At 37.6% G+C, this 24,913-nt stretch overlaps 1 protein-coding gene across 7 annotated transcripts in view; it reads left to right on the top strand.

Moving 5' to 3' along the window:
• Positions 1 to 13,773: 13,773 nt before the first annotated feature.
• The window catches only part of LOC121367570 (cAMP-dependent protein kinase type II regulatory subunit-like), a 92,442-nt gene continuing 81,302 nt past the window's right edge, over positions 13,774 to 24,913 (top strand). For 4 of the 7 annotated variants that reach the window (XM_041491831.1, XM_041491829.1, XM_041491828.1 and 1 more), the window contains exon 1: positions 24,293 to 24,733. In XM_041491831.1, coding sequence (XP_041347765.1) covers positions 24,487 to 24,733 — 247 coding nt within the window. In that variant the 5' untranslated portion in view covers positions 24,293 to 24,486. Of the gene's footprint in view, positions 14,220 to 24,291; positions 24,734 to 24,913 lie in introns of those variants that run through there. The other 3 variants (XM_041491833.1, XM_041491832.1, XM_041491827.1) reach the window with 3 other exon arrangements.

Genomic DNA, 24,913 nt, shown 5'->3' with positions numbered 1-24,913 from the left:
AGTTGTTTTCTTTTTGTTGGTTGGAGGTGTGTGTTTTTGTGTGTGGGCTGGGGGGTTTCAGTATTATTGAAGATTTTTGGAGGCACATATCAATCCAGGTAAATATAGTATATTTTGAATATGTATGCACAAATTGTAATTTGATTGAATTCCTGTTTATAATGTATGGGTTGTGGTAGTAAATGATGATAGTGTACCAAATTAATATTTTTAACACATGGATTTACCTTGTTTGCTTGCACTTACTTAAATCTTGTGCTATGAGGGGATCAAAACATTTGTGGCCTAACATACAGTAGAATCTCATTGGCTTGAACTTAAAGTAAGCACATAACATTAGCCTAGTAACATTATTGGTTTTCAAGAGATCTACTTTAAATTTGACATGGTCCAGAGAAGTAAAATGAGCACAATGGAATGGGGTTTTTTTTTTTATAACGAGCAAAACAGAAATTGTGGAATGGTAGTCCAAAGGGGTGTGACTGGTGTACATTCAGAATTGGTGAAAAACCAGTGTAATTGTCATTGTAAAAATTGTGTGTGTTGTTAGTACTCCAAGTAATTAATATCTATTTTGACATACAGTCTGAATATCGGGGGAAAAGCATCGCTGCATATTAATGTAACTGTAACTGATACATGCTAAATATCGTGACGGACGTACATAAAATGGTTGACGGATGTACATGTCTAAATTAATTAATTTCGACATAAGATCAATACTGGTCTACCAAAAACACCATAATTAGACTTTTTTATGGATAAAATAGAATAATAATTTGGGGGGAAAAAATAAGTAAGATAAAGTTGGGCTGTTTTTTTAAACGCCTTTAGAGCATTGATTAATTATTAATCATTGGATGTCAAACATTTGATAATTGAAATTTTGACAGTTCTCCGAGGAAACTTCTTACAATGTCCCATGCACTTTCCCACAAACATGACCGCACATATACCATGTGGTGCTATATCACATAGCACCTTTGATATACATCATGTGGGACTGGTTGGAATTGGAAAAATAAAGGGGTGGGGGGGGGGTTACAGTCCTATGACTTGAACACCAGGTGAGCAGAACTAGTGTTTTCGTGCTATTATTATCACACCTGTTCACTGGTCTATATTTTTTTTAATCTTCTTCATTAAAAATAATCTTGGTTCGAATTTAAAAAACCTGTTTTGTCAGTTGCATGTAACTACACATATTTACAAGGCTTAAACATATGCGTTAAAAAAAACATGCTTTCTATGGCTATCAGGATAGTACTAAAGGCCATGGGCCAGGGTGGGACCAGAGTGATGTGTTTGTATGATTAAAAAACCTAATGGGGAATATGCACCTGTTTCCCTAAGTAAATGCTGTATTTATAACATTCTCACGCCCACCTTTATCACTAGTAACCATTAGCTGTATGTATAACATTCCCACGCCCATCCTCAGTTTAATATATAGTAGACTGTTTTGGGTATAGTCTGAATGTCTCGACATTGCAGGGCCGTAGCTAGCAGGTGGGCAGAAAAAATTCGTTAAGCAGGTTAAAGAAAAGGAGTTTTAGACTATTAACTACTCAGTTGCCCCCCACCCCCCCCCCCCCACCCCCCACCCCACCCAAACAAAAAATCCTAGCTACGGCCCTGCATTGTCATCCGATGTTGGGCCTATCTTACGAAAGTTTTGATGAAACGATACCTTCTCGGTGTCTATTACGAACTGATCAATATTAGAATATGTTTAACAGTATAATGTATGTTAACAAAAATCTAACATCGTAACTCCCTGCTCCTTAGGCCCGTCTCAGGATTGTATTTAGTATGCAAAACGGAAATATCGCTTATAGCAAAGGTCATAAGTTCGTTACAGAGCATGTGCCAAAAAATATATTGCCCCATTAACACAATAAAGATCTGTATTTCTTACCTAAAATTATTCTATATTGGGATAGGTTCAGGTAAATGTCCTTTTAGTGTATTTAATTAAAAGTTTACTAAATTCTTAAAAATATATTATTATTTTACTATTCTGATAGCCACAGAAAGCATAGGGTTTTTTTTAACGCATGTATCTGACAACAGCCTTGCAAACCATGATGTTGATACATGTATCTCTGGTGTCAACACTCTAATTGGTATGTGTCGGCGAAAATTAGAGCAGCCAGCAATCTGTATTCATGCAATGCCAAGGTTTTCTGTGAATACCCCAAGTGCCTACAACGAGAAGGTGGAAAGGTTCAACAAAGCACTACAGGATCTGAATGTTAAAGGGACATTCCTGAGTTTGCTGCATTGTAAGATGTTTCCGACTAACAAAATATTTCTACGATTAAACTTACATATTAAATATATTTTCTTGTTTAGAATATCAGTGTCTGTATATACAATGTGTTTCTGGTCATCTTAATATTTCTAGGAAGCCCAAACTGGATTTTGTCTTCAAATATTTTTTAGGAAATAAAATGAAAATTAACCTAGTACAAATATTAGAACAATCAGAAACACGTTTAATATATAGCCACTAATATTTGATGCACAAACAATATATTTGATATGTAATTAGTCGTCAAAAAGTCTGTTAGTCGATAACATCTTAAAAATTGCAGCAAACTCAGGAATGTCCCTTTAACATTATCCCACTGTCTGATATCAAGCACAGCATGTTTAAAGGTCTACATTTATCAGAAACGTAATTCACTATTGTTTGGCATCTACGTATACCTTTTACAATATATATGAAGTATCAATAAAATAAATTTTAAAACATTTACCCGCTTTAAAGGGACACACCCTAGTTACGGCTAGTTGTTAACCATTACGGCGTTGTTTTTCGCTATTAAACCAATTTTTTCACAAATAAAATTGCACTTTACTTACCGTTTATTATTTAGAATATACATTTCCATTCACCTGAAGTGTTTTTTGGTAATCCTGGTTTTTGTAATACCACAAAATGCATTTTTCTTATTTCTTAAAAACGCACGCATGTTTGAGAAAAAAACCGTTGAGCAGACAAGGTCTAATCTATTTTTAGACGGGATATTTCCATTTCAATGTCACAGACGTTGGTATACCACGTGACCGTTATCATTTTGGTTCGGTTTGTTTTCTCGTGCACGGTTCGCGCAATCAACATCCGATTTGTTGTTGTTCATTTGTGAGATTTTTCTTCACAGTTCGTGAACATTTTCAGTAACAATAAAGTTCAGACAAGCAAGTGTCTCAATACAAAACGTTACAAACCCTTAAAACCAATAATTTTGCTAAGTCTTACGATATCTGGAGAGGGGATACAACCAGGACAGAACAGTTGGAACATGTCCAGGAGAGGTGAAAAGAACGCACCCCAAGTCTGTGAAATTTGTCGTGACGTAGGCATTGTTGTGCTTCGAGCGACATCTACCGGTGACATCAGAATACTAACTTTCAAAATTATTTCAAGCAATTGGGACATGGGGATTCCCATGGTATTTATCGATATAAAACCTGCTTTTTCACTCCATTTGATAAAAACGTGATCTAAGTGTGTTACAGGTTTGTAGATTAACCAAATTATAATTTATTTTCGCTGGATGGAACTAGGGTGTGCGGCTTTAATATATTCGCAATAAAAAGTCGCGTTTTCTATATCGCTTGCTAAAAAGCCTCTGGACTCCAAGAGTCACGTCACGTGATGCGCTAACCGGCATAACATGAACGCGTGATTCGCAGCCTTTCCGAGCTACTCTCGATTCACTAATATCAAAACCTATATTAGCTCGGCCAATTACCTTTCGACCGACCGTTCAAAATTGCGCCAAATTCCCTCAATCAAAACTGCGCACCCTTTTCTCTTTGGCATTTAAGTGCTCCATTCAAATTCCATAGCACCACCACCACCCCCACCCGCCTTCTACCGATTTAATCGGGCTGCTGGTGCTCCCTTGCACCTGCCAGTGCAGGCGGTCCCTCCTCTCCCCTCCCCCCACCTTTCCTGTCATGGACGGAGGAGCCGGCCAAGGCCGGCTCTTGTGCCCACGACAGGCGTGCGCTACAACAGCTTGTTCTGAATGTGCACGTAAAACCCTATGACCTGACCTGACCTGCAGCCTTTCGGTCATTTTACATGAAAGTGGAACACGTGTATTTTTAAAACGCGAAAATGTTATTCTATTGAATTGAATTGTATGTTTGGAATATTATTTTGAAGATATTTTTCAAATGTAAAACATGGTGAACTATTGTTCGGTGTATGGATGTACAAACGCTGCAGTTAAAGGCAAAAGAAGTTTGCATATTTTTTCGAAAGACAAACCGACATTGTTTGCACGAAAGCAATTCTTAAACCGAACACGTGCGTATTGGAAAAGACCGTTAAGATGGGATTCGATTTGCAGTGACCACATCACACCTGGGGATTACGACAATTATCTAAGATGGTCGATGGGAATGGCACCAAAACTTTTGTTAAAAAACTTGTCTGTTCCAAGCCTGTATCCCCCCTGTTCAGCCTATTTGCAGCCTGGAGTCCGAACGTCACCCGGAGACAAAAACAAAGCCCGAATGTTAATGCCGAGGTGTCCATTGTTCATATTTGGCACAAAGATACACCTCAACACGATGCATTTATATATGTTAAAAAAATAAATGTAGGAAAAATATTTTTTAGAAAAAAATCGCATTTTTCATGTTCGGGCTGTACATAATGATATTTCCAACATCGCCCGAAGACAAAAACAGATAGGCCTACCGAATTTTAATGCGATTTTTTTCTAAAAACTATTTTTCCTACATTTATTGTTTTAACATATACAGTCAGACCTTGTTACAACGACCGTCGTTACTGCGACATTTAAACCATCCGACCACAAATTGTCGGGAATAAACGCACATCAGTGTTATTCTGTTCATTACAACGGAATTCACACCTTCCGACACCGTCAGAGCAAATTAGGAACAAACGTGCATCCGACGTCTGAAAACACCTCTTTACAACGACATTACATTATTACACAACCACTTAGATTCCTTGATCTCGTAGTGAGCCGACTGTGTCACATGCTGTCCGAGCTACCGATGTCAGCGAAATCTGTAGACACGTATTGCTTTTGTCTGCGGGCGACGTCCGGGCTCCGTGCTGCAAATAGGCTGACCGCATTGGTCTCGACGGATCATCGTCGGTGTACTACGGTTCAAACTGATAGGGAAGTACCCCTAACGGATTTTCTCTTTCCTCACCAATCGAGGTAGCATTAGAATAAATAGACAAATGCGACAAGTCCGAAATGTCCAAACTAACGTCCGAGAAGAAAGACTATTTTCCGAAGAATCATTACATGCTAACCTACTAATGAATGAGTGGAATTCACCTGATGCTACGTCACAGGTCAGATGCGGGTCAAATCGACTGGATCAGTGTTTTTTCCCCGAGCGTTTTACAAAAAGTCGCTTTATTAATAATTGGAGTGGTATTTTTGTTTTTTTATGGTTAATAATGTAATCTTTGTGTATTTTTTAAATATACTGTGTATTAATAATGTGCCATGATTGTGGACCTTTAAAGATGATGGTGTTCACTTGAATCACACTGGTCTTCTGTGTCTAGTCAAAATTTACAAAAACACTCTAAATCCACTGTTTGGGCTTCCTGCATACGCTGATTACGACTGGCCCAAGAACCAATTCTCAAATCAGGAAAGAAGCTGTTCATCTAACAGCCATTCACAACGGAATCATCAAACATGGTTACGCCGTGATCATTCTAAACGTCACCAGAAAGCAAATGTTTCAGCCAGCATTAGCAGCTTCATTCATAGCCTTGAATCTTTATTCAATAACATTGACAGACTGGAATCGCTTCGACGTTGAATTAAAAGCAATAAGTCATTTCAAATTTGAATCATCAATTTATTACATGCAGCTGATGACTATATTAGTGATTATACATAACTCTTTATGTATTTCTAACATATTGTATTAGAACTTATTAATGTGTTGATTATGTTTCCAATGTGTCATTTTGTTAAAAGAAAATTTATTGACTCTAGCGCTATGACTCGATATCTCAGTAACGTATCCATTTTGTTTGGAATATAGATGATGCTTTTAAATTAATTGGTGGCTAGCGAATTTGCAAACTAAATGATACAGAATTACAGTCAACACTTTTAAAATTTGATATCTGTCTTGCAGAAACTCATTGTAGTAAAAGTGATTCTTTATCTCTTCCAGGTTATTCCCACCTAATATTAGACCAAAATCTGTTAATGCATCTCGTAACTTTGGAGGCATGGTAGTTTGTGTTAGGTCGGAAATACGAGATGGTGTTAAGCAAGTGCCTTTAACTATTAAAAATCCTGTTCAATTATTTAGACCCAAAGTTTTTTGCAAATGTTACGTTTATTTCCTATTCGATATTTGTTTTCTTTGCATTTACATGAAAACAAACCCAAACCCCGACAGGTTTTATATACAAATCATCATATAAAATGCACGAAGTTGACTTAATTCCACTTTTTAAAAATATCTGTGTCGTTTGAATGCACGTTATTTCGCCTATAAATAACTACGGTCATTTTTGACTAGACACAGAAGACCAGTGTGATTCAACGTAACATTTGCAAAAAACTTTGGGTCTAAATAACTGAACAGGATAATAGTATATAAATTATAATTGTGCTAGGATATTGTAACTGTCACGGGGATTCTATAATTCCCGTAACTGAATAAAACACGATTATCAAAATATCTCTCCTAACTGTATATCTATTAGATCTCTCTGTAACAGGCTGTTAAACCCTAGTATGGCTCGTCTCTAGGTATGATCAGAGATACGATCTTATATAAAGTATATATATATATAGCACGTTTAGCTCACTAGAAACACAACAAAAACACAATACACTTTGGAATCTGTATTAATCTACGCTGACAAATGTACAGCCGTAGTAGTTAATTAATAACAGCAATAATAACAACCCAGAACTGATCACTTAATTAGTTAATCTCTAGGTGTCTAGTTACACAATATGCGAATCACTTCACCGTTACACCACACCCACTCGCAGAGGTATTACGTAACTACTCGGCCTCCACAGCTGGACTAAGTGCATATTGGAATGCCCGATCGCGCGAAGTATTACGTAACAAGTTGCCCACCTGCGCTAAGTGCACGTGGAACTGCACACGGCCCTCTAACACAATTAAAATCGCCACAGGCGAAACAAATTAAGAGCATGTACCGTCACACACCCCCACCTCAAAAAGGATATTTCCTCTACTCTAGGAATAGGGAAATATACTACATTAAAACAAAAATGGTGCGTTAACCGACGCATACGGGCATTTATAACACATGTAATAATAAGGTGACTACCAGTAATCACACTGAGTCTCCGAGTCCCTGGTATACAAATAAAATATATATAAACAAAACAGAAATAAAGAATGTCAACACATCATCATAACGTTCAACTTCGGGACAGGGCATCAGCGGTTACATTGGATGTGCCCTTGATATGTCCAATGGTAATTGGGTATTCTTGCAGAGGAAGACTCCATCTCAAAACTCTCTGGTTGGAGGCTTTCATTAGGATGGTCCAGTCCGTCTTCGTCTTCTGGGAACAGCACAGCTCCAGCACCCACGTCACTGGCATCCACAGCTAGCTTGAACGGCATTCGGTAGTCTGGTGCTGCCATCACGGGAGACGAGTAGCGCCTCTGCTTGAAACGGTTGAATGACTTCTCGCATTCACCTGACCAATGGAACTTCGTTTCCTTCTTTCTCAGCGTCGCACGTTTTCCAGGTTTTCTCCGATAGGCATGCTGTCGACGCGGTGTAGCGTTGGGTTCCGAGCGCACATCTTGGCTTAAGGTATTGGTAACCGTTGGAAGGTCCCGACAAATGGAAACATTGTCTTGTATCAATGTAGTCAGCTTTGCTCGCTGGGGGTTCAAGTCTGCTAGAATCTGGCCGTTGGCCAACTTGACCTCCGCAGTCTTGACGTCATCACAGGAAATTGAGTGTCTCTCAATTTGGACCGGTCTCTCTGGAACTATCGGCAGTCTGTCAAAATAACCTTTTAGCAAATTGATGTGACAATACCTACTTTTCCTAACCCTATCAGGAGTGTTTATCACATACCCTGTCTCATTAACCCGTTTGTGCACAACATAGGGCCCGAAATACCTGTTCTGCACAGAACCCCGTTTAATGGGAAGGTACAGCAGCACCTTATCCCCTGGTTTAAATTCCCGACTCTTAGCCCTCCTATCAAACACTGATTTTATTTTGCTCTGAGCATGGCTCAGTTGCTTCCTAGCTAGTTCAGTCGCCGGCAACCTCCTATCCCTAACTCTTTTATTCATCAATACTCTCTCAGTTAACAATGTAGTGCGAGCTGCCAACAAATTTGGATCAGCCCCCTGCTCTAGAATTAACTCTTGTCTATTACAAGGTAAATCCCCTCTATCAAAGACAACTGGTTCAATTCCCCTCTGCGGGAGATCAACAGGTTCCACCACATTTAATTTGTCAGTTGACTTATCTACCATTTTACTGATAACCTCATCCACTCCAATTTCATGGCTCACACACGTATCAGACAAATCACAAATATCCTCTAGATCCCGTGCTAACCTACTGGCCATAGCCCTAGTCTTTACACACGCAGGATATCTAATCTCAGCAACCTCACTCTCTTCTACTGGTAAAGGGCTGTCTTTAATTAACAATTGGTCACATGTCGGCTGACAACACTGACTAGTCAAATCATTTCCCAACAAAACTCCTATGTTTTCAACAGGCAAGTCCTTCACAACACCCATAATGACTGGTCCCGTCACAAACTTCGAACACAAGAAAACCTTATGTAACCTGACAACCATATTTTCTCCAGTAACCGAGGTTAAAACCAAACTACGTCCTATGTCTGAATTTTCAATACCAGCTAAACTCTCTTGCGTGATCAAACTCTGACTACACCCGGTATCTCTATAGATTGATATAGCCTTAGGACTCAATTCTTGTTTCACATCACAAACCATACCAGTGGATACATACGGGTTTACTTTCTCTGCCATGGGACTAACCATTAACTCTCTCGCTAACGGAGCTGACCTCACTAAACCGATCACTTGCGCATTATCGCGTTTCCTTTTAAAACAGTCCCCGATAAGATGGTTATCCTTTTTACAGTAACTGCAATGTGGACGAAAAGTTCGTGCATTGGCTGATAATGCAGGTCTATCCTTACTTTGCCCACCAGGTGCATTCCTTGCCTGACTAGCTGACCAGCTAGATGACTCTCCCCGATAGTTACTTTCCCGGGAAAAACCTGGCTGAAATTTCTTCTTATCACCCTGTTGTAAAGAGCTACCCTGTACTGCCTGAGCTTTGTGTATTAACACGTAATCATCTGCCACTATGCCTGCCTCCTCTATCCTCTTGACATCACGATCCTCTAAATGAATACGTAAGCTAACTGGTAATCCATTTTTAATGTCCTGTAAGATCAACAACTCCCGTAACTCGGTATATGACTCTACCTGATGAGAAACAACCCATTTATCAAACATCCCTGCCTTCTTAGCCATAAACTCACTATAAGACTGACCCTGCGTTTTTCTCAACTCGCTATACCGTAAACGATAATCCTCAGGACGTAATTCATACGCCCTCAACACTGCCGTCTTAACTAGGTCGTACTGACTTGCTCGCTCATCACTCATTGAATTATAAGCTATACTAGCCTTCCCCTTAAACTTAGACACGGCTAACAATGTCCACTTAGACTGCGGCCAATTTATCTGCTTAGCGGCCCGTTCAAAAAGTTGGAAGAACATGTCTACCTCCTGATCGTCAAATACAGGCACTGATCTATAAGCCTCCGACATGTTAAACCCATTTCTGGCTTCTCGTCTGACTTCTTCGGTATTCAACTTTAACTCATGTTCCACTTTTAATTTTTCTAACTGGAATTCTCTATCCCTCTCTCTATCTTCTCTATCTCTATGTCTATCTTCTCTATCTATCTCTTCTTTCTCTCTCTCTCTCTCTCTCTATTCCTATCTTATTTTTCTCTATCTCTATCTTCTCTTTCTCTCTCTCTCTCTCTCTCTCTCTCTCTCTCTCTCTCTCTCTCTCTCTCTCTCTCTCTCTCTCTCTCTAATGCACGTTCTTCTCTTTCTCTCTCTTTCTCTTCTCTTTCGTACTCAAGCTTTTTAAAAGCTAATTGTTGTTCCACACTTAACTCATTTATCTCTATCTCTGGAACAAACTCACTGTCTTCCATAACAGGCCTATCACCAAAAACTTCCTGGATAATAATTGTCTTTATATCACCTAAGGTTTTAACTGATGTTAAATCAATTTCTCGCTCACCCGCGATTTCAACTAACTCGGCCTTACGTGCTCGCTTAATCTCCACTACACTGAGCGTAGGCCTATCCAGCAAATTCTTATCCATGTTTAGATATGACGCACTTATTACTAATTAATTTTCTAGTGAACAACGTGCTACTTCTGGTAAATTGTAAAAATTATTTATAAAGCCCCCATTTACAAACAATACCTTTTTAAATATGCATGTCCCGTTTCAGATCCGGGACGAGCGCCCCAATTTTCTACTCCTGTCACGGGGATTCTATAATTCCCGTAACTGAATAAAACACGATTATCAAAATATCTCTCCTAACTGTATATCTATTAGATCTCTCTGTAACAGGCTGTTAAACCCTAGTATGGCTCGTCTCTAGGTATGATTTGAGATACGATCTTATATAAAGTATATATATATATAGCACGTTTAGCTCACTAGAAACACAACAAAAACACAATACACTTTGGAATCTGTATTAATCTACGCTGACAAATGTACAGCCGTAGTAGTTAATTAATAACAGCAATAATAACAACCCAGAACTGATCACTTAATTAGTTAATCTCTAGGTGTCTAGTTACACAATATGCGAATCACTTCACCGTTACACCACACCCACACGTGTGATAATTGAGAAACGCTTCCAGGAGAAGATAATTAATAAAGGAATTACAACACCATTCCTAACTGGTTAATTTTTAATTAACTCTTACTACTCGTTCAGTAACGTGTGATAATTTAGGAACGCTTCCAGGGGAACTTAATTAATAAAGGAATTACAGCTCTATTCCTAACGGGTTAATTTTTAATTAACCCTAACTACTCATTCAGTAACCTTGTAACACAGAATTAATACTTATCACAATAAAGACAATAACCTACAGTTTACCTAGGTCGTCTAGGATGACTGGCTAAGCTTTATATTACCAAATACTCGTATAATGTTAGAACAAAAAGTCTACGATTTACTTCGTCAGATGACCGAAGACACTGTCTAAAGAATATTGGTATAATACAGTATTAAAATATTTAAAGTCACATCAATCACATCACGGTTATACACAGAGCAGAAATGATATTTACCAAAGTCCAAACGGACTAACGTTCCCAGGAAGCTTCCTTTTCCGTTTCTCCTCGATATCTCTAAAAACTAGCTATTTATTATAAAAATCAGAATTGGCCTGGGGGTACAAGGCGGTACCTCCCCCTATCATCTGATATTTCACCTCTACTAGCGTCGGTATATTTCTCTCTGATCGTCAGACTTACTGACGCCATCGTCGCCAAAATCACGGTTGTAAAAACCGCACTCGCAGAGGTATTACGTAACTACTCGCCACATGGCCTCCACAGCTGGACTAAGTGCATATTGGAATGCCCGATCGCGCGAAGTATTACGTAACAAGTTGCTCACCTGCGCTAAGTGCATGTGGAACTGCACACGGCCCTCTAACACAATTAAAATCGCCACAGGCGAAACAAATTAAGAGCATGTACCGTCACAGTAACTATTGTAACATGTATTGTTTTTCTTTTTTCTTGATGTTGATATTATTATTATTCATGTCTGTATAATTCATACACGGAAATAAATGAATTGATTTGAATTGAAACAAGAACTCGAGTCAAAATATATAAAATTCTGGTCAGATACTATTCAAAACAATGATTCTAAACTCAGAACATACAGTCTTTTTAAATTAGAAAACAAGGCTACCTACTTTGCACACCAAACGTCGATCAACGTAGACAATTTACTAAAATGAGAATCAGTGCGCACAATCATCATATTGAACTTGGAAGATTCTGTAAACCTAAAAAAACACCTAATTGAACAGAGAACTTGTTTTGTTTGTAATTCTCAAGCTGTGGAAGATGAAAAACATTTTATTTTAGACTGCCCTATTTATTATGGTGAAAGGCAACAACTATTTGATACGTTAAACTCCTTTTCCGACTTCTTTACTCTAAATAGCAATTTACAATTTATATTTATTAAGTCATACAATAATGGTGACATTGAAATTCTTAACCATGTATTAACTTTTATTGACGGCTGTATTTCTAAACGTAAAGTTCTTGTTCCAGCTATCAGTGGTGCAGCAATTTAATTTAATTATTTCCAAATACTTTAACCATTTATTTTTATAATATACTTTATTCCTACAAATATAATACAAACTTTGTTTCTCCGTCTGGCATGTACATTAATATTGTTATTATTATTAATTGTTGTTGTTGTTATACATGTTGTATGTTTTTTTTTTTATCTGTTTGCTGACACCAGCTTGTTTGGTAATATGCAATAAATTGAACTAAATTGAACTGGTTATTGTAAGGAGCCCTTGCTGCTAATCGAAAAGAGTAGCCCATTAAGTGGCGACAGCGGGTCTCCTCTCAATATCTGTATGGTCCTTAACCATATGTCTGACGCCATATAACTGTAAATAAAATGTGTTGAGTGCGTCGTTAAATAAAAATGTTTTCTTTGTAAGGAGATGCAATGCTTCGCCACATTAAAATAAAAACTAGTCTATTAACCTTGACCCCTGTCAAAATTCTATAACAAGTCAAAACAAGGGTGCGAAAAGTGACTGTCGTCGACCTTAGGTCTCACTACACAGATCACTTCCGAGTGAGAGTTCATTGAGGACGGTCCACTACAGTTCCTAACTGTGACACAATTTATGGTTCACATATTCACTTCTAGGAAATGGTGAATAATTAAAACAATATGTATGTTTAATGGTAAGCCTTCTGGCTGTATTTTGCCCATGTATTTTGTAATATTGTGCATTGACCTTTTGGGACATGGGTGTATAGCGCAAGAGACAGCCGGAGTGAATCGGTTAATGAACTACCTGTTCGGACTGGTATCACAGCCAGATGCGGTCTAATAGCAAAACAAACTGAAACGGAAATGTTCTCAATTTTGGAGTGAAAATAAATGCTTATATAATGTATGTTCGCAATGGTGTATGTTGTTAGTGCCAACGAGAACCCGTTCTAGTGGCAATCTTCATTTGACATGGGTTTAAATGGCAGATGACATATGTGTAGTGAGACCTTAGCCTACCGTAAGCGGTTTTGCTGCGCATCAGTGTATGTAAAGTAAATCCCTGTTATGATAAGTAAATGCTTATATAAAAGTTTGTTTTTACGGAGAACATTTTCCATTAAACAGTGTGAACATACAACATTGCAATAAAGATTATATATATTAAGAGGAATTTACTCCTCCGCAAAAAGAAAAAAAGAGAAAACATTGACAGAAAGCAGCTATGACGTCGTTTATCAATTACATCATCGATTACTATACTATATACGGTAGACCGTAATAGTTTAATGTAACCTACCCCATTCAATTCTGTAGTTCGATACACATTGGCGGAGGAACGAACTGTGCAAGACCATCGAAATTACTATACGGACCACGAATGTTTTTTACATAGTCATTTGAAAAGCACTAATCCAAAAAAATAGAAATTCATTCAACACTTTCTGAGTTCCTCCCTCCACCCGGGGAGCTATGCCTAGGCTATAGGCTATGGACCTACTTTTCGACGCGACTGGAATTCGGAAGTTTGTACCGGTACTAATTTGCATGTTGCTAGATTGCATGCCCGTAAACCTTTTGTGTGCGTTCCTCTAGCATAACGTCAAAGACTGTATTTTTGACTCGGGAATTGCTTCAGCCTAATACCATTCAAGTGTGAGAATGACCTGTAAATTCGTCAGATATTTCTTCAATTGAACATTTGTGTTACAGTTGTACTTGAACGTCATCCAAACATTGCAGGCGTCGGTGACCTTGAACTGGCCGTAGTGTAGGAATGGGACAATGTTTCGATTGCCTAGCTCATCAAGGCAGTAAGTAGTCGCGTGAAATATAACTTATGTTAAAATATAGACTATAATATAGCAGTTTAGTTTAATAATAATATAAACAAATCATTGAGGCGCTATCACGATAGGCCTAAATATTATAGACGGGGGTAATAACCTGAGGTCGTCAATGGAGTCATTTGCATAAAGTTGACTTGCTAATCGTCGTGACACCTACAAAATACCAAATGATGTTACCTGATAGATTTATAGTTATTTTAAATATTGACATTTGTAACTGATGCCTACAGTATATCCAAGTTAATAAACTCATTCAAAGTAGCCAGGTTTTTCCAATAGAGCTCTAATTCCCACAGCGAGCGCCGTTTCTTTCTATGGTATTTGTACTACAAGTTATTTATTTCAGAACTGATTGCTTTCTAAATTACACACATAAATAGTGTTGGGGGGGGGGGGGGGGGTTCTTCTGTCAAATCAAACTAAAATTATTTTAAAACCCCACATTGTTCATGGAGGCTGGGAGGGACTATAGAAGTCATCACGTTCATAGATACAAGATAGGTCTAATCCAGTACAGTGCTGTCCGGTGAATACGCGCACCTAAGCATTCAAAGACCATTTTCTATGTGAACACTGTGACATACTTAATACAATATGCCCCTCACCAATGAAGCAGTGCATAATCTGAGATACACTACAAATTCTTTTATGTCTGTAGTAAATAAACATTTTAAGATTTTCCATAAATTAGACCCTCCCCTTGTATCCAAAACGATTTCCATGTCCGGTGATTCGGCGCAGTAGATGTGCATCGGTGACCTCGCTATTTATAAAGCGCATATGACCTCACTTTGATGCCCATAAACGCTACTGTATTGTCCCAGGATTACTTTAGTAGGCAACGTTTTTGTTTTGTCTTGTTAAAAAATATTACTATGAAAATTAACGATCACACATGACCCATCCCGTGATCAGTTTCGGAATCGTTTTCTTCAGTGGCACAGTACTACAGATGCATATATGTTTATTGCTATGCATGGCTAAAATGCCTACATGGATTTTTTTTCTCTCGGGTAGATTGTGCACACACTGGATCTTATTTCTCTATTATTATTTTTTTTATTATTTTATTTTTTATTTTTTTTGTAACAATTTGACAATTGTGAACTGGAATGACTGTGGTGTAAAAGTTTTGTTTTGTTTGCATTTGTCTGTGTTTTCCTTTTGTTTAAATACAAATAACCGAAAAAAATAATTACTGTAATTTTAAAAATGCGGGAAAAGTGTTTTTAGACTGGTTAATATCAATAAGGCTGACCTACTTCGCATTTATATACACGAAAGCAGGTGAATTATTTATTTTGAAATTATATATAATTATTGATAATTCTATAAAAAAAACCCGTTAATTGTTCCCGTAACAATAAATATGTTGATACTTGATTGAACATTGAAAATGGAATTGAACTTTAATTCGTTAAAAACACTGACAACATGACAACTTCCTAAGCATACTTGAGCAAAATACCAAGTGCGCCGAATCACCAGACACGCCGATACACCGGACATGGTTGTACCAGTCCACGGGTCATTTTTAGAATCTTTGCCCGAGTTGAAGATGTATTTTACCACATTGAATAATATAAAAAATATGAAATTAAAGTTTATTTTGTTTAATAACACCACTAGAGCACATTGATTCATTAATCATCGGCTACTGGATGTCAAACATTTGGTAATTTTGACAGTTTTAGACAGAAAACCTGCTACATTTTTCCATTAGTAGCAAGGGATCATTTATATGCACCATTCCACAGACAAGATAGCACATACCACATCCTTTGATATACCAGTCGTGGTGCACTGGCTGGAACAAGAAATAGCCAAATGGGTCCACCAACAGAGATCTATCCTCTGACCATGCATCAGGCAAGCACTTTACCATTTGGCTACATCTCACCACTGTAAAAAAATATGAATGTCAACTGTCACAACTATACTAGTCACAAGAGGTTGAGAGCCACATGGACAGTGCATCTGAGAGGGGTAGCCCATTCGCAGTTAATGGATGACGGATTGGCTCACTTGCAGGCATCTTGCTACTTGTCTCATGGATATGCCATCATTCAGACATGGCAAGGCTCGACTACAGTCCAGAATGCTCAGTTTACGCATTAGTGGCAATAATAATACCATGGCATGGTTATCCGAAGCCAGATTGCAGACATTTATACCCTCCCAACTGTACTCAAACATAAAAAAGGAGTTTCACTTGCACCATGCAGTTTTCAGGCAGTTGTCCTGCTTAGTCAGAAAAAAAAAGTTTTAAAAAATCAAACAATCTTGGAGTTTTTATGCATTTGCCATATGATTGGCAACCAAACAAGCTGTGAGTATCAGGCTTTGTACATGCAATCTGAAATGCTTTATTCAAGTCTGTAACCCACTTTTCATTACTTTAATCACCGGTTCTGATTTAATTATTCTTTTTTGAAAAAGTAAGGTAAACTTTGATACTGGCCCTTAACTTGTGACTAGTATATTTTAGTTTATTTCCAGCTACAACTCTTCTTTCTTATTAAGTATGACACCTAAAGAGTAGTTTATTTTTATTATTAAAATGAGGACCCAGCCAGTATAGGTGTCATTTGCAAGCTGGTTTCCAGTTCAATAAATAGATTGTAGTATTATGATATAGAATAATAATTAGTACTTAAATTTGTTGAATGTATTAACATGGTTTACTCATTTTTTTTTTTTTTAAATTGTGTGATGATTGTTTGAAAAAAAAGTCAGTATGTTCAATGTGAATATTTTAAAATTTAGTCATTTAATTTGTCACGAAAAGTATTTCATTCAGTTGGCTACAAGACTAGCCGATTTGTATTTTTGTGCTGTGGTGTCGTTAAACATTCATTCATTCAACTGGCTACAAAGTCACCATAGTCCACTTGTTAAAATTTTTTTTTTTTTTTTTAAGTGATTTATTTCTATTTAGTCATCAGTAAAACTATATATATAACTACACTTGCTTTTAGCCATCATTGGTTGTTTAATGTTTGCAAAATGGCTTGCAAGTCATATAATGTACATTTCAAGTCACCTATGCTAGGACCTGTGGCTATTAAATTTAAATACAGGTAGCAGTCACTTTTGCAGTATATTATTTAAGTGTTGGTGGGTGGGTTTTTTGTTGTTGTTGAGGGGAGGGGGGGTTATTGTTTTTACTGACTTAATTAATGGATGTGTGCTCCATAATATACTTTACATCATTATCATCATGTATAATAAAATCTTAACTCAATAAAAAAAAAAGGCCATTTGGAAGTCATAATTGGGCAAATTTATAGTTTTCTCAGAAGCAGCATGATGAATCCTCCATTATTCTAGACTCAGAGTACCAACTGTCACAACAGAGCTGGCCAACTCACTGATCTGTTGACTTATACAATTGTCCAGTTGCTAGTCTGAGCACTCATACAACTCTATATTGAGTTTGTCGTTAAATACATTTCCTTTCATACAACTCTATATACAAGTCTTACAACCAATTAGTTATTTATATGAGCACACCCATCATAGTCTGGAGTGGAGGTGGAGGGGGGGGGGGGGGAATTACATTGCAATTGTAGAGTTGGTCATGTTCATCATGACAGTTTATAGTTTGAACCTAGTATTAATTAGTGAGACAATTCTTCAAATGGTTGGCAGTGGAGATGATTGGCTGGTATCCATGTATTGTACTTCGTTGCTGTTTAAAAGTGAAATAATATGTTTACTAATAGACAGGGTTTCTGCCAGAGGGTAAAACGGATATGCATGGTGCCATACCCAAATATTTTTGTAGATTTTATTTTTTGAAGTTAACTTTTTTGACAAAAATTCAAGATTCTTTATTTTTAATGTATAATTTTCTTAACCCTAATCCTAAATCTAACCCATTTTTTTCCCACTTGCATTCAGCACACACACTGTAAATATTTAATTCCATAGCACTATACAGAAACCCTGATAGACTAGTACAAACTTACTGTGATCATGGAAAAACATCCCTGTGTTGCACCCCTGCGCGTGCTGTAACCTCACCGTGGTGCAGGGGTGTAACATTCTCGTTGGCTAATACAGCACAAATTGAAATATTGAGTAAAAGTCAGTATCTATCTGTGATATTTGTATTTTTGCACAGTTCTTTACACTGTTTTTATTTAAATCTAGAATTTTTATATTGATGTTTATCGTCACCTTATTTGTTTGCATTACCATAGATTGACACCCAATAGCCGATGTATTTTTCGTGCTGGGGTGTCGTTAAACATTTATTCATTCATTCATTCCTGTGTTGCATACTTATTACTTATGCAAAACATCCCTGTGTTGTATACTTATCTACCTTTTTAACCTAAGAACAATGTCACCCTGCAGTTTTGAAGGTATGGATCTGTAGCCTCGGAAAATAAAACACTGAATGTTTAATGTGTGTAACAACAGAACAAGAGTACCGGTGAGGTACATGATATACCTGTCAAAAGTAGGTTGCAGTGACCAAGTTATGGTATGCAATACACTGCCATCCCAAGTTTTATACTTGCATGCAAGGTTTGCTGATTGAATTGATAAGGAAGATATGGCCTGGACAAAGATTTGCTTTATGGGCAGTGATGCATGAAAAGTAGGTCACAGTGCGAAAAACATACGCTTTTTTGGTCCACCTCTTTATAAATAATTGGTTGCTACTTCAGTTGTTAACCCCCATGTACCTTCTGTTTTAGACTTGAGAAACGTTATTGTGTAAAAGAGTTTTGCTTTACCTATTTCTAGTTCCAGCCAGTGCATTATGACTGGTATATCAAAGGCCGTGGTATGTACTACCCTGTCTGTGGGATGGTGCATATAAAAGATTCCTTGCTGCTAATCGAGAAGAGTAGCCCATGAAGTGGTGACAGTGGGTTTCCTCTCTAAATATCTCTGTGGTTCTTAACAATATGTCTGACGCTATATAACCATAAATAAAATTTGTTGAGTGCGTCGTTAAATAAAACATTTCTTTCTTTGAAGTAATTGACATGCTATTAGGATAGGGACAGCCTTCTATGAATGCACTGCAATCGTCAGACATGCGATGGGGAAGATTTATTTGCAATATGTGCAGCTAACGTTTACGAGCGGTGGGTGGTGCTATTTATTTATGACATTGCGACAAAGCGCCACTACCATAGGCATTACAAACGCCATGATTGAACTGAACAGAAAGATCTAAAACTGGTGCACTTTACTTGGTGCAAACGGCCGTGATATCGCTGTGGTCAACCGTAATGCTATAAGGATTTTAGCTGCTAGGTACTGGATCCAAAGCCTAGATAGAAAACTTGAACACAACGTCATGGCAATGTTATAATCCGGGCAGCACTAAGAAGGTGATCTTCATAGTCGAATCTTGTTAATGTTCGATACTAAGTGCATATATACTTAGTGGAGCAGTCAGTTGCACAGGGCCCCGTTCCTCGATGCGATTTATTTGCGCTAAGATCACCTTAAAGTGCATAACTAACACTCCACCCCACCTTCCCTCATCATGATAGATTGTTATATTTTATATAAGTTTACCATGAAAAATATTACCGATCGTTTAGATGCTTTAACTGTTAGAATTTAGTTCTTGGCTATGACTCGTTTCTTTTGAGTTGGCAGTTACGATGTAATAATCATACATCTTACCAAATGTAATCCATTTCTGCACGATCTCGTTTTACTCAAGTAGTTACGATTTATCCCAACAGCTTTCCCACATCAGTATGAGTATTTTAACGTGCATGTTCATTATCTTTGAAAGTAGGAAGCAGAAAGAAAATGGGTTACGTTTAGGGTTAGGGTTAAGAAAATCATACAGTAATGATAAGAGTAATTCATTTTGTCAAAAGGTTAACTTGTAAAAAAAAAAAAAAAAAAGCAAATCTGCAAAAAAATATGGGTTTGGCGCATATCCATTTTACCCTCTGAGCACAAATTCTTAATCTTGTAATTGCTTGTCTAAAATTTGCGTTTTTTAACTAATAAACGTTATTTTACTGTCAGTATCTGTCATTACATATTCCGTGCGAAGTTCGTTTCCAGAATCGTCAAATGCATTAATAACAATTTATGCCATGTTTACCATTTGTGTGGTAACTCAATGGAACCGATGGCAGGGTTCTGCCAGAAAATAATTGAGAGGGTATGTACTAAAAAGAAAACCTATCATAAGTGCCCCTACTAGGTGGTATGGGTTTGAAATCTTTTGAAATTGAACACCACATTTCGTGTATTTGGACAAATTTTAAACAGCAGTTTAAAATGTATGATATCCATGAATTTCCAGGATTTTAGGGTATGTAATTTTACCCTTTGTACCCTCTGGCAGTAACCATGGATGACTTTTGGTAAAGGAAGCTATTGCCTAATAATAATATTTCAAAATGTTAATGTTAGGAAATTACGACAATTTCAATTAAGGTGCAGTCTCAACGTTTTATAAGAGCGGCTTCTCGCTAAAAGTATTATTAATTTTGCTTCTAAATGTAAACATATGATATGCCCATACAAATTACAAACAAATAGACCTATTTTAATTCAACAGCAGAAACAATTTGTTTTCATTGGAGACGACCGATGGTAATGGACGCGTTCAATTTGTAGTTATTTATCACAGAAAGAAAAAGAAAGAAAGAAATGTTTTATTTAACGACACACTCAACACATTTTATTTACGGTTATATGGCGTCAGACATATGATTAAGGACCACACAGATTTTGAGAGGAAACCCGCTGTCGCCACTTCATGGGCTATCTTTCCGATTAGCAGCAAGGGATCTTTTATTTGCGCTTCCCACAGGCAGGATAGCACAAAACATGGCCTTTTTTTAACCAGTTATGGATCACTGGTCGGTGCAAGTGGTTTACACCTACCCATTGAGCCTTGCGGAGCACTCACTCCGGGTTTGGAATTGGTATCTGGATTAAAAATCCCATGCCTCGACTGGGATCCGAACCCAGTACCTACCAGCCTGTAGACCGATGGCCTTATTTATCACAGAAACGTGAAAACAGCGAAATGTGACACCAGTACCTTGAAGGTTGAGTTTCGGGAATGTATACAATTTTGGAAGTTACCGGTAGTCCGATAGTAGAGACATGTTCAAGAGGGTGAGAAATCTCGGTAGACTGGTTTTTGCGCATAACGTTAGATCAATGTGATGTGATGGAATGCGATAGTATCAGTCAGTGTTCATATGTGACTCTGGTTCGCGCCGACGGACATCGCGGTAAAGGCTATGCCCAAAGCTGTCCCTGAAGCTGATCGCGTTGGATATGGTGAAGTTACGGCTAGTAGAGGGATCGCAGTAACCCAAAGGAATCAGTTATAGACCATCGAGTGGAACCTCAAAGCCCAGTGTTAAATGATCGGACGGGGCAACCCGTCATTATTTCGTTTATGAACCAGCAAGGTCCTGGCTTGATCCTACAGCACGACGCAGCCAGACCGCACATGACCAGATTGTTGGAGCACTATCTGAACCAGAACATCGTCGATGTGTTGCCACTGTCAGCGCAATCCCCGGATCTGTTGCCTATGAAACCAGCAAGGCCCTGGCCTAATCCTACAGCACGACGCAGCCAGATCGCACATGGCCAGATTGTTGGAGCACTATTTGAACCAGAACATCGTCGATGTTTTGTCATTGCCAGCGCGATCCTCGAATCTGTCGCCTATATAAAGTAATATATGGGACGAGATGGATAAACGTCTTCGACGATTGCCGTGCCTCCAACAACTCTCCAAGAACTGCAACAAACACTTTCCCGGATGTAGAACACCATCCCACAAGTCTTCATGCATCGTGTGATTGGCTCCATGCGATACAGTTTTATTGCTTGCATCCAGATACATACACTGTGCGCACTTCGACTATTCCCTTTAATTTGTCCCGAATATTCTCAGTAGTTTCGTCAATGTATTGTCATAACAGGTATATCACTAACTAGAATCGACTTCCATTTATGTAATAGCAGAACATTCTGTTTGTCGCGTCAATGAAACTTCGACGTCGAGTACATTTACATTCCAGTTCGACCCCATGGTTTTAACTATGTGGGGCAGTTGACTCCAAAAACCCACCCCAAAAACATGAAAAAGTGCACTTTAAATATAACTTCCCTCATTTTTTTTAAATTATTATTCACCCCTCTCATCCTCTCATGGTTAAATTACGTCATTGTGACAGGCGAAACCGGGGTGGGTGAGAGGAGGTGTGGTATTGACGAGTTTTACGTAGTTTTTGACGAACGGGTGGCTTTAGCGTTACGAAACGTTACATGGGGTGGTGGGTATTAGTATTATTAAAAATGTTAGTTTTTTTGTTGTTGTTTTTAAAAGAGAGCCAATTTGGACATTCATAATTGTTGAACGGCCCCATACAAGCAAACATAAATCAGGCAGACCGAGCCAAAAAAAAAAAAAAAAAACGTTCGGTCGACTGATTTATTAGCTTCACGAGAAACCAAATGACCTCATTGCGACAAGGGGGCGGGACGTAGCCCAGTGGTAAAGCGGTCTGTCTGAGATCGAACCTCGTCGGTGGCCCATTCAACCAGTGCAACACGACTGGTACATGTATAGATTCAAAGGCTGTAGGATGGTGCATATATATATATATATATATATATATATATATATATATATATATATATATATATATATATATATACTAATGGGGAAAATAGCAGGTTTCCTTTCTAAAACTATATGTCAAAATATCATGGGTGAACCAGTTTCGGTGAGCATAAGCATTCGGTTCTAAAACATATCAATATTTATAAACAGTTTTTATTAAAATACCTACCTTTTTATTAGTATTTCTACGCTTCACATGAGCACTAAACTGGCCGCAAAGTAGCTAAGTTTAAGTCAAAAACTAGCATGCATCGGCAGTAAATATTGTTAACTACGTAACCTGTTCCGGTGAGTGATACGTTTAGTGCTATAGCTTACAGCAAAAATTTCCAACACAATTTTTTTCAGTGTTTTATCAAAACTGGTATGTTTTTCAACAAAACATGCACTTATAATAATTTATAAAAAAAAAACATTTTAAGGAAAATTACAAAATGGCGTCCTCGAGAACCAATATTAACAGACATTTTAGGAAAACGAATATAACAATCATGATGTCTTGCAATAAGTTGAGCAAATGAATGGTTATAATGGTAAAATTGTTTTGTTAAAAAATATAAGCTGCATTCTGAGTTTTAATAAATATATAAATAGATATCCAGAAAGATATTTATGTTAAAACATAATATCCTTATATATTTTTGGCAAGTATCTGTAAAGAGACTTTTACCAGCAGATGCCGTGACAATCGTGTAATTTCAATCCAGTACAGCTGAGAGCAGACAGAAATAGTTTTAAAAATTAAGATTTCTTTCAAAAAACAGTCTTTGAAAATCATAGAAAAATAAAAGTATTAAGAAATGTGCCGTGTTTATGAGTGGGTAAAGTTCAATCTTGTTTTCTTTGCTGGTTTTAACTTTATTCTTACGGACATTTCTGTGAATATAACAGACATTTGTTTACTTTCCCCATGCATAACTCAAATTAGTCAAAAATATTCAAATGTACGTACTGTTGCACACAAACGATGCAACCACCGAAACAGGGCAACGGACGATACCAATAGCCGATGATTAATAAATCAATGTGCTCTAGTAGTGTCGTTAAATATATATTTAAAAAAAACACCTTTAACGTTATCATAACGACCAGTCAAACAGTCGCGAGCGTTAGCGTCGCTCTCTGTCGCTGAACATGCCAAGCTTGATAAAGTTTGCACATGCCCTAGTGGCAGAGGTCATGGTTTCAGTCTAGCCTAATAACGTCTCTTCTGCAATCAAAAATAGTTCTAACATCTTTTGTTTTCCTCTGCTTTTCTTTATGATTATTAAACTTGAATTGCATATTCGCTACTAAAACAATGAAATTAGGCATAGCAAAAATAGCAAATAAATGTGTGTTAAAAGATCTAGATTTACTGAAAAAAAAATCCTGAACGGCGCACTAATCGCGTCCGGTTTGTTTGACGTCAAGTTTAGTGTAACCTTGGTGTGATTATGCATTTATGCTAAAGCGTGGATCCTCAGCATGTTCTTTCAATTGTATCGACGATAGTGTGAATCAAGTGATGGATTTGTATTTATCTACATGGTGTGGATAACATATTCGCCATATAATTAACTGGGTTCGTTGGATGTGTTCACCATGAACTTCGAAATCCCAGAAGGGTTGACTGATTTGTTACAGGAATTCACCGTGTCGGTTCTACGGGAGAAACCGTCGCCTACTGATCTGGTACAGTTTGCGGCCGATTACTTCAATAAACTGAATAATAAAAATAATGACGATAAAACTACGGCTCTTGGCAAACAGTGTGTTCATTTTATTCCACGAACAGATGATGACACCGAATCCATGGAGACCGAAGATGACGAGGAAAGTTCCCCTTCTGGTAGGCTGGAAATTGGAATAGAGCAACAAGTATCAATACACGAGTCGAAAGATTCATGTTGTGTTATTTCACCCGTTTGAAGCAACTAATAGAAATGTTCTTAAAATATATAGTAAACATGTATCACCTTTCATATAATTAATAACCATTCTGTGAAATACCAGGCTTATCAAGACTCGA

The sequence above is a fragment of the Gigantopelta aegis genome, chromosome 3, assembly GCF_016097555.1.
Source record: "Gigantopelta aegis isolate Gae_Host chromosome 3, Gae_host_genome, whole genome shotgun sequence".
NCBI classification, from domain to species: Eukaryota; Metazoa; Mollusca; class Gastropoda; order Neomphalida; family Peltospiridae; genus Gigantopelta; species Gigantopelta aegis.
This window is presented reverse-complemented; position numbering and strand designations above follow the sequence as displayed.